The 9,884-nt window shown below is 39.1% G+C and overlaps 2 protein-coding genes across 2 annotated transcripts; both read right to left on the bottom strand.

Annotated features, from left to right (window-relative positions):
- Window positions 1–2,125: 2,125 nt before the first annotated feature.
- LOC114178402 (muniscin carboxy-terminal mu-like domain protein) lies at window positions 2,126–4,429 on the bottom strand. Its single transcript, XM_028064274.2, has one exon. It carries the CDS (start codon window positions 4,207–4,209, stop codon window positions 2,323–2,325), a length of 1,887 nt encoding a protein of 628 aa, XP_027920075.1. The 5' UTR covers window positions 4,210–4,429; the 3' UTR covers window positions 2,126–2,322.
- Window positions 4,430–5,289: 860 nt separating this feature from the next.
- Window positions 5,290–8,775, bottom strand: LOC114178403 (Syntaxin/t-SNARE family protein). Its single transcript, XM_028064275.2, has 6 exons — window positions 8,425–8,775; window positions 7,718–7,832; window positions 6,851–7,525; window positions 6,649–6,766; window positions 6,151–6,210; window positions 5,290–5,567 (listed from the first exon to the last, which is right to left on the bottom strand). The coding sequence occupies exons 1-5, from the start codon at window positions 8,505–8,507 to the stop codon at window positions 6,185–6,187; spliced, it is 1,017 nt and encodes a 338-aa protein (XP_027920076.1). The 5' UTR covers window positions 8,508–8,775; the 3' UTR covers window positions 5,290–5,567; window positions 6,151–6,184.
- Window positions 8,776–9,884: the final 1,109 nt, after the last annotated feature.

Genomic DNA, 9,884 nt, shown 5'->3' with positions numbered 1-9,884 from the left:
ACCCAAATTTTTGGGTTGGATTATGTAGATACTTTTTCCCCGTGGCAAAGATGACTTCCGTTCGTTTATTTATCGCCATGGCTGCTCTTCAACAATGGCCTCTTTATCAACTAGATGTTAAAAATGCTTTCCTCAATGGTGATTTGCAAGAAGAAATCTATATGGAGCAACCTCCTGGATTTGTTGCTCAGGGGGAGTCTTCTGGGATGGTATGTCGTCTTCGCAAATCCCTATATGGCCTAAAACAATCTCCTCGGGCTTGGTTTGGAAAGTTTAGCAATGTTGTTCAGCAATTTGGTATGACTCGGTGTGAAGCAGATCATTCTGTCTTTTATCAACACTCGAGTGCTGGATGTGTTTACTTGATAGTATATGTTGATGACATCGTTCTTACAGGAAGTAACAACCATGGCATCTCTCAATTGAAACAACATATTTGTCACCATTTTCAGACCAAAGATCTTGGCAAACTCAGATATTTCTTGGGTATTGAGGTGGCACAGTCTAATGATGGTATTGTTATATCTCAGAGAAAGTATGCCATGGATATTTTGGAGGAAACTGGGTTGATGAGTTCAAAGTTTGTTGATACACCCATGGATTCCAATACTAAACTTCTACCAAATCAGGAGGAGCCTATATCTGATCTTGAGCAGTATAGACGATTGGTTGGGAAATTGAATTATCTTACCGTTACTCGTCCTGACATTTCCTTTGCAATCAGTGTGGTAAGCCAATTTCTTAATTCTCCATGTGTAGATCATTGGAATGCAGTCATTTGCATCTTGAAGTATATTAAAAAATCTCCTGGAAAAGGATTGTTATATGGTTCTAATAACCATATAAGAGTTGTTTGCTATTCAGATGCTGATTGGGCAGGACCTCCTTCTGATAGAAGGTCTACATCTAGGTATTGTGTCTCCATTGGTGGTAACTTGATCTCGTGGAAAAGTAAGAAACAGAGTGTTGTAGCAAGATCCAGTGCAGAAGCAGAATGTAGAGCTATGGCCTCAACTACCTGTGAACTTGTTTGGCTCAAGCAATTGCTTCAAGAGTTACAATTTGGAGATGTTACTCAAATGACACTTGTGTGTGACAATCAGGTTGCTCTTCATATTAGCTCTAATCCTGTCTTTCATGAGAGGACCAAACACATTGAGATTGATTGTCATTTCGTTCGGGAAAAGGTTATGTCTGGAGACATCAAGACTAAGTTTGTTAACTCAAGTGATCAGTTAGTAGATATTTTTACTAAGTCTTTACGGGGGCCTAGAATTGATTATATTTGTAACAAGCTTGGCACATACGATTTGTATGCTCCAGCTTGAGGGGAAATGTTAGATATTGTTTGATATTATTAAGATATTGTTAGATATTGATAACCACAATATCAAACAATATCTTCTATTTAATCTTTTTATTTTCAGTTACTTTTTTTACTTGTACCTCTCTCTATTATAAATAGATTACCCTATGTGTGGTTTATACACAAGGGAGATTAATCTCAATCCCTATTTTCTTTATTCTCAACAAAAACAATTAGTAACTATTTTACCTATAAATATAATGCTAACTCCCAGGGCCACGAAACAAAACTATTTTCGCCTTAGTGCTCTTTACTTTACTTTAGGTCAAAAGGGTTCTTCGTATTTGTCTTCGGTAAAAGAAACTCAATTCTTTTGCTGACCTACAGCTAATAACAAGGTTCTAAGACGAACCATTGGTTCCTTAAGCCTTCCATTGGGCATTGGGATGAACGGCCATTCTCCATATCACTTAGGAGTTGAAGCCTAAGGCAATTTAAATATAGGACGGATGTAGGCTCAATTTCTGGGCCCATAAACTTTAAGTCGGCTTTTGGATATTTAATATCCATTTTCGAGTATCGGGTCAAGCCCCGAACGACTGGGACGGTCCAAACTTTAAGAGTTTGGCTCGGCTTGACTTGTTTAATCCTCTCTAATCACAACCAAAGGCTGCCATCTGTTGATGATCTTGATTCCTAGTTATTGTTAAATTTTCAGCAGGCATTAAGAATATATTGCCTATGTTCAGCTAGAGTGATACATAGAATTATTATTGCAAATAAGAATCACCAAAATAAGCACAGGGTAATACTAGCAAGTAACATTGCAAAGAGGAAATACAGTTCATTGAAGTAAATTCATAGCCACAATACAGAGAAACAAAGATTTTCAGATAATTCCAGAGTTCAAGGTACATGATCAATATCCAAGAATGCTATAAACACAACCAAATCATAAATCTCATGGATACAAAATGAAAAAGTACAGCTCCTGCTAATAATCTATGATTACAAAATCAATCGCACATGTATACCCCACTCTCAAGTCTGTCACTAACCTCGTAGAAGTCTGTCTTACCCTCCGAAGCCGGCCGTATAGAAACTCCAGACAATGACTGGGTTACTTGTTCTGAAAATTTCACATAACCAACAACCTCAATTTCCTCATCATCTTCACTGGAATCTACCGGCATCCGAACTCTCAACCTGCCAGGAGAGCCCTTCAACGGAATCTCTGGCACATGCCATTTAATTTCTCTTTCAGTCCTATTTAACACAGCTTTTGGAGAAACCTTCAACAGAGTAGGATCAATGGGTATTTTAAGAGTGAAAGTAACATCATGCAAGGGGACTAACAAATCAGGGTTTGAAGCATATTGTATCATGACAGAAAGCAAACTCCCAGTATGCCGTTTCGTAAGTCGAACCCTCAAAGGCAAAGGCGTCAACCTAGGAACCAAGCTATACTTAATAATTGGTATTGGCTCCTCAGAGGCCGCAGTCCTCACATGAAACAACCCATTACCAAGACTACTAACACGCGAACTCTGAATAACAAATCTCTTAACAGCACTGGTTCCGTCAATTCGGAATGAGAATTCAGTTTCCTTATCACCAGCAGTTTTGGGTGGTAAAGTTCTGAGGTAAACAACACCCATCAACCCCACTCTTGCTAGCAACGATTCCCTGAACTCTGCACTAATCACCTCAGAGATATACATCTCAGGACCCTTCATCTCAGTTTTCTTCACCAACAAATTTTCAAGTGGAGTTCCAGAACCACTTTCAGCAGCTGCTTTAGGAGCAGCATCAGGCCCAGTTTGCAACAATTCAACCCCACCAAGACCTTGCGGTTTGGGAGGTTTGGTTGTGCCCACAAACTCGGAAGGGTCCAGTCCACCACCCCAAGCATCGTTGAAACCTTCAAAAGCTTCTCCAATAGAAGCTTGCTCATGCCCAAACTCAACTCCACCGTAGTTCCCTTCAAAACCCTCCACATTTATCTGCGTGGATTGGGTAGCCTCGGGAGGAGGCAATGTGGTGACATCAAGCCCTTCCAAAGCCGAGGTTAAATCGGTAGCAGGGTCCTTTGTTTTCTTGAAACCATCAACAAGTTCCTGCGGCTTGTTAATAGCATCACTAGCTGCAAAAGGGTCCTCCACCTGAGGCTCTTCTGGCTTCTGCTGCGGCTCCTCCTGCGTTTCCGGCTGGGCGGGGGCAAGGCTGGCGGCGACCTCTTCGCCGGCCTCTAGCGTCTCCGGCGGCAACTCGAAGGAGACGGTGGATAAGGCGTCGATGCAGGCCTGGTGCTCGAGCGAATGCACCTCCGCCGCGAGCCACGTGTCGGCGCCGCGGATCTTGTTTTCGGTATCGATGGCGGAGTGCACCATCTTGGCGATGCTCTCGCCGTGCATGGTGGCAAGCATGGCGGCGAAACGGATGTTGCTGACGCCGCGGAGGACGATGTCAAGGGCCATGTAGATCTCGGCGTACTTGCGGCTGAGCTTCTCCGGCGTGACATCGACGCCGCGGCAAGCCGTCACGACAACACTGACGGCCTGGTTGACGATGTGGATGCACTCGAACACGTTGACGGAGTTGTCATGGTCCGCGACGGTTATCCCGAGCACATAGATGCCATTCACGAGGCGGTACACCACGCGGTAACGGCTCTCCACCCCGACGATGACCTGGCCGCTCGACGCCGCGAGGGGGTCGTCGCCGATTGATTCCGCTGCGTAGGCGTCGTCCGGCGTGGAGTGCTTATTGGCCGCGAGGGCGCGGCGAGTTTGGCGAAACGCGGAGAGGGCGACGAGGGCGCGTGCGGGAGGGAACCACTCGCGCGTCTGTAGAAGTATGTCGGATCCATTGGCGGGTTGCAAGGAAAGCGCTAGACAAGACATCGGAGATTGGGATCGCGTTCAGTTAGGAAATTTGAAATTCTGAGAACTCGAAAATGAAAATTGGGGATTGAACATTCAATTTGCTCAACACAGAACACAGACAGAAAGAGAAACTCGCAGATCTGAGTGTGGTTGAAGACTGATTGGACTCGCTACAGGAATCTGCCACCGCTCTCCTTTCTCATTTCCTTTTCTTCCTTCTTCCTCTCCTTTTTTTTTTTGGGTCTAACCATTTCTTCTCTTTCCATTTGCTTTACCAATCATATTGGGCCGATCCATCCTGAGGCTGGCCCATAACAGGTTACCTACTTAGTATCGTAAAGTTTTATCTGAGTCTGCGGATATTCCTTGTGTGATTTTTTTCTTTCACTGATTTAAAATTCCCCCCAACTATTGCTGTATAAATTAATTAAAATGTTGTTATTTTTCAAATGATATGATATCACATCATTCATTATCCAAAAGTGCGACCTGGCGTGCTCTTCAATAGCGTTGAGAATTTGGGATGAAGAGGATCATTTTGACTCGATAGTTTGTCATGTGTGGAATGTCAACCCTATATTTTTGTGATTCCATTTTGTGAAAGATTTTATGTATTTTTGATAGATAAAATAATGTTCTTTTCTGTCTGAAAAAGAAATCGACCAGTTCAAAATCTTTCACGAACAAAAATTATCATTTACATTTATTTTAAGACTTTTCATGGTCCATTTGTTTCCTCAGCTCCTCTGACTTCATAGAACTCTGAGTACTTTTGTAGCACAGAACCATTTGAGAAATATAGGAGCCTGTGTTCCATCCTGGAAGGACGCACTTCATTATCGTAATCTTCTGTCCAAGGTTCTTTTTTTATATTTGTTTTACAACTAACACTTTTTATTTATGTAGTTAAAGCAATAATTAATTTGTGATAGAAAACAGTGATCGCAACAGTCCCGTGAAACTAATATAATTTATTTAGAAAGAAACAAACGTGTATAATTATTTTGCCAATACCCCTTGATTCCTTCAGAAGTAAGAAACGTAGTAGTATAAAAATGAAAACAGTATTAAACGTGTTTGTTTGTTTGTTCGAATGAATTGAGACGGTAACAGTGTTGCATTAAATATTGGATAAATGTATATACATTTTAACAGGCCTGAGAAACTAAAATAGACAGGTGTCCCTGTAGGACGCAGAGGTTGGTTGCTATCCTATCAGTATCCACACAAAGGTAAATACATCTTAATCTCAACAACGACAAAAGAGAAGGTCACATTCATTCTCTTCACTGTCCCTTCAACTAACTTCCACCAAAATATATATCCAACAAGCCACTGACCACTCACCTTCTCTACCCACCACCACAAGTAAAGCCCTGCAAAACCCAAACATTTATTCATATAACACTCCCTCCAATAAAAGCCAAGTTCTTGAAAAATATTTCAGTACAAATCTCTATTAAGATGACAGAACTATTCAGATCTCAATATTTTTCATACAGATCATAAAGCAGATCAAAACTGTTTCAAGTCAATTTTTCATTTGAATTGAAAAAATGATGCTATGTTTGGGATGATGATGTTTGAAACTGCACGCGTTGCGTGTGGTTAAATCTACTTTTGAATAGGTAAATTATTTTGCAAGAAAACATACAGATCACCACCACAAACTATCTGAGGATAAAGGAAATGCGAGCTTTCTTGGTTACAACCATGTTTTAAGGAGAAAGGAAACATCTTCGTGTTAACTTACACCTCAAACATACTTGCTAAGGTTTTATAATTTTAACCACTATAGCATATTTTAATGAAATATTTCATTGTTCCGGCCATGTTTTAAGTAGAAAGGAAACTTCTTCTTGCTAATTTTCACCTCAAACATACTTGCAACAATTTCAGATTTCATTATTTTAGTCGTGACAGAATATTAAGATGTAAGTTCTAAGGTTGTGAATATACCTCTTGAAATGGTTGAGCGAAGCTGCCGTTTAATTCATGATGAATATAGTACAAAGGGAACTACAGAGAAAGGCAAGAAAATATCATTTAATTAGCGATGCCATGATTTCAACAGCAACAAGAAGATTGATTTTTCATTCCTTATATAATGCCATGATTTCTATCTGAACACCCTCAGTCCTCATTCTGTTTCTTTCTACCCCAGTAAATTAAGCACACATATAGAAAAACAATAATAGTAATCTCAAGCAATTGTAACATATTTAACCATGTGTGTGTTTAAATAATCATGATACCAAAGATCATAGGAACTAACAATTTTCAAGATCTGCTAAAAAATATGTTACAAGTCACAACCCAGTTAGAGAAAATGCTCACGCATTAAATTAACTTTGTTGACAGGAACATGAAATTAGAGCTGAAATAAGCAGAAATTAGAGACAACACAGACAATTCCCAGGCGTAAGAATCCTTTATGATCAGGAATTGAAAGCTTACCAAAGAGAAAGATGGTCAGCATTAGAACAAGTGTAACTTGAACAGAACACCCATATCGTGAGTGGAACGGCCTTTGAAACTGTCTCTGGCTCTGGCAGATACCAATGCGTCCAAAACGCTGCACAGAACAAAAAATCTGACTGTAAGCAAAGAAAACTAGAAGAAATTTTTTCTTATCTCCTTATGCACTTATCCATCTAACCTGATTGAATATACGAACTACTCGCATGGCCTGAGGATATTCTTCAAACTTTTGTTTCCAACATAGACTTTTGAATCCTTTTTCTTTTGGGGTGGCATCAACAGTTCGTGGAGTTTTATCTCTTGGCTCATCTTCGTCAGCAATTACAACTTTTAGAGCACCGTAATTAGGTGGATTCCACGTCTTTCTTGTACTTGTTCTATCTGTTTGAGAAACTATCTCATCATTACTTCTGGAAACAGCATCTGCTTTTATTTCAATCACATAATTTGCATCCTTGTTGGCAGAAACGACATCCTTAGAAGACTTTTCGCTAGCAGATAAATCCCGGTTGCAGAAAGTGTTTATATCTACAATTTTATCTTCTTTTTTTACTTGTTTCTGCTGAAGTGAGCTTATCTTCGAGGTGGTAGCCTCCATGGATTCATCATCAGTGCTTTTTGTGGTCTGACAAGTTCCGGATAGAAACGCAGCCAGATCATCTCGCTCTTCTTCATCCAGATTTACCCACCGAAGGGGTTGCTTACCTTGCTCAATAAAAGATTCTCTTAGTGCTTCTTCAACTTGGGTAATTTGGCTTTCAATGGCAGAAATAAACTGCCTATGCCTAGTGTTTGAATTGTCATCACCCTGATGTCGGTAGCTTAGCCTGACAGCTTTCTCAAACTCCTCTAACTGTTTCAGCATACTCAAAACACAACAAGGAATATTCAGTCTCAAGGGATATGACAAGAAACAATGGAGAGAGTTGACTCATCAGAGAATACTACAACAAGAAAACTAAAATTTTTTGTTGCAAAAGTACACAGTCAAAAGAGGGCACAAAGGGAGAGGAATTCAATATTAAAGAAAAGTATATTGACTTACCTGCCATTTTGCAGTACCTAAAGCAGTTTGTAGCTCTCTGCATAGTTCATTTAATTCCGCAGGAGTTGACCTTTCTCTCTTTACTCTCAACCATGCCCTGTAAGCAGATTCCATTCTGGATAAAGAAAGACATGAAATTTATGTCAGACATAAATGACAGTCCAATTTTTTTTTTCAGCATAACATGGTCCAATATATTTGTAGACTATAGTGATATTGAAGACATGACCAAACTCATCCTAAATTAGGACTGACTCGAAAAAGGACATGTCAGTGCATAGATCATCTAAATAGCTTCAAGTATTTTGACCCCAGATATAAGATGGGAATCTACTGTAAGTTGCCATTCATATCATTTACACGCCCAATAAGATCAAATAAATATCAACTTAGCAATAGTTCCAAAATTTGATGCAAACCCTTCGTTTCTATTATTTACCCCAACTACCAAAAACTCCAAACGCAAGCGCCAAAGGAAAAAGAAAAATCTATCAATTTTTTTTTTTTTTAACTCTAGCTGAGCAAAGAACAAATAAGAAATAGGAAGAACGAAAGACACAACACGGCGATGGGAAAAACAACCCACCAGAACCCAAAAAACCCACACATACCCAACATGACCTCAACCCACAAGATGCAAACTTTAAACATGGAATTCATCTAATCTCGTGATTAAATCAACCCAAGAGACGAATTGGGGAACGTACACATCAGCCGATTCCTGCACCTCTTCCGCCGCAGAGAAAAAAGCGTCCTTTCGCCATAGATCAAAGCTATTAGCTACCAACATCTTCAGCAACACCCAAAACCCCTCCAAACGACCCAAATGAAGATCAGACAGAAAGGGGAAAAAGACAGAAAGTCGAATCCCTACAAGCTGGAAGGAAGAAACCCACACACGAAGCTATGCCTTGTTGAAGAACAAAAGCTATTGGGTGGATCAAAACGCCACCGGTTCTTTCTCTTTCTTCCCCTTTGTGTTACGGCGACAGAACACAGAGGGAGGGGAGAAGAAAGAGAAAGATACCTCCGAACGAACAGAGAGAGACGTTCAAGCGACCCTTCTCTCTTTTTTATCCTCCACGTCTTGTTTTTCTGGTTTCTCTTCTTTTCGGTTCCCATGATCAGGTGCTGGCAATTCCACCATACCCCATGCTTTCCAGCAAACATTATCAGCCACGTGTGCAACTGGCACACGTGGAAGGGCTAAAATGTCACATGAGGTTGTGATTAGGGCTGCTGTTACTATTGGGCCCCATCTCTTAATTACTGACTATATATTTTGTTATATAGAAAATATTCTTTCCATTGTTAATTTCTTAGGCTTGTGATTTGGCTGCTCTGATAATGCCATTATAATGTCAAAAAAGCAGTGAAAGAAAGTAAGAATAGAGTTCTCACCTAAATGCATCCTAGTCACACTTCACTTCCCAACCTTTTCTTCTTTGTTGTTATTTTTTTTTTCTTTTTCTGGTGGCCACAAACCAAGTTTTGTTTTTTCTGCCTTATTTGTTGTTTATTGCTTTATTTTTTTAGTTTTTGGAATATTTTAAAACCATTAAATAAAACCTACCAAAATTGAAAGTGGATAAAAACGAGTTCTTTGTTTGATAAAACCCATTTTGGAAATTACTGCATGGACTTTCGAAAAGAGGTCATGCTATATACGGTTTCAGGGTTGGGTTCAACTTCGCCTAATTCACATTAGCATTTCTTCACTCGTCAGATATAAATAAAATTTTCAGATTTCATTTATATTGAGTCAAGCTTTAAAACAAAAATATGTTTTACTTTAGTGTTGATATTTGGTACAAAAAAAACTTTTGTATTTTTTGTTATAAATTATGACTTTATGCAGTTTATTATTAAATTTCAACAAAAAATTATCATATAAAAAATAAGATTGAAATTTAAACATATATTTTGACGTAATATCAATATAATTATAATAATATTTTAAACGAGTTGTGTTTGAATGAGTTTTAAAAACTGAAACTATATTCAATAGTTTTTATTCATATGAACTCAATTTTATTCACCAAAATTTTTGTTTGCATGATGTAATTTATTTTGTTTCTAGATTATGCTTACAGATTCAGACAATTATGGTCTATTGTAAAAATATGTTCATATATGCATAGTATATTACGTAAACGAGATGAAATTA

The sequence above is a fragment of the Vigna unguiculata genome, chromosome 3 (genome assembly GCF_037176805.1).
Source record: "Vigna unguiculata cultivar grain cowpea cultivar isolate G323 ecotype 2 chromosome 3, ASM3717680v1, whole genome shotgun sequence".
Lineage (NCBI taxonomy): Eukaryota > Viridiplantae > Streptophyta > Magnoliopsida > Fabales > Fabaceae > Vigna > Vigna unguiculata.
Note: the sequence above shows the minus strand (reverse complement) of the source record. Positions and strands in the feature narration are given on the sequence as shown.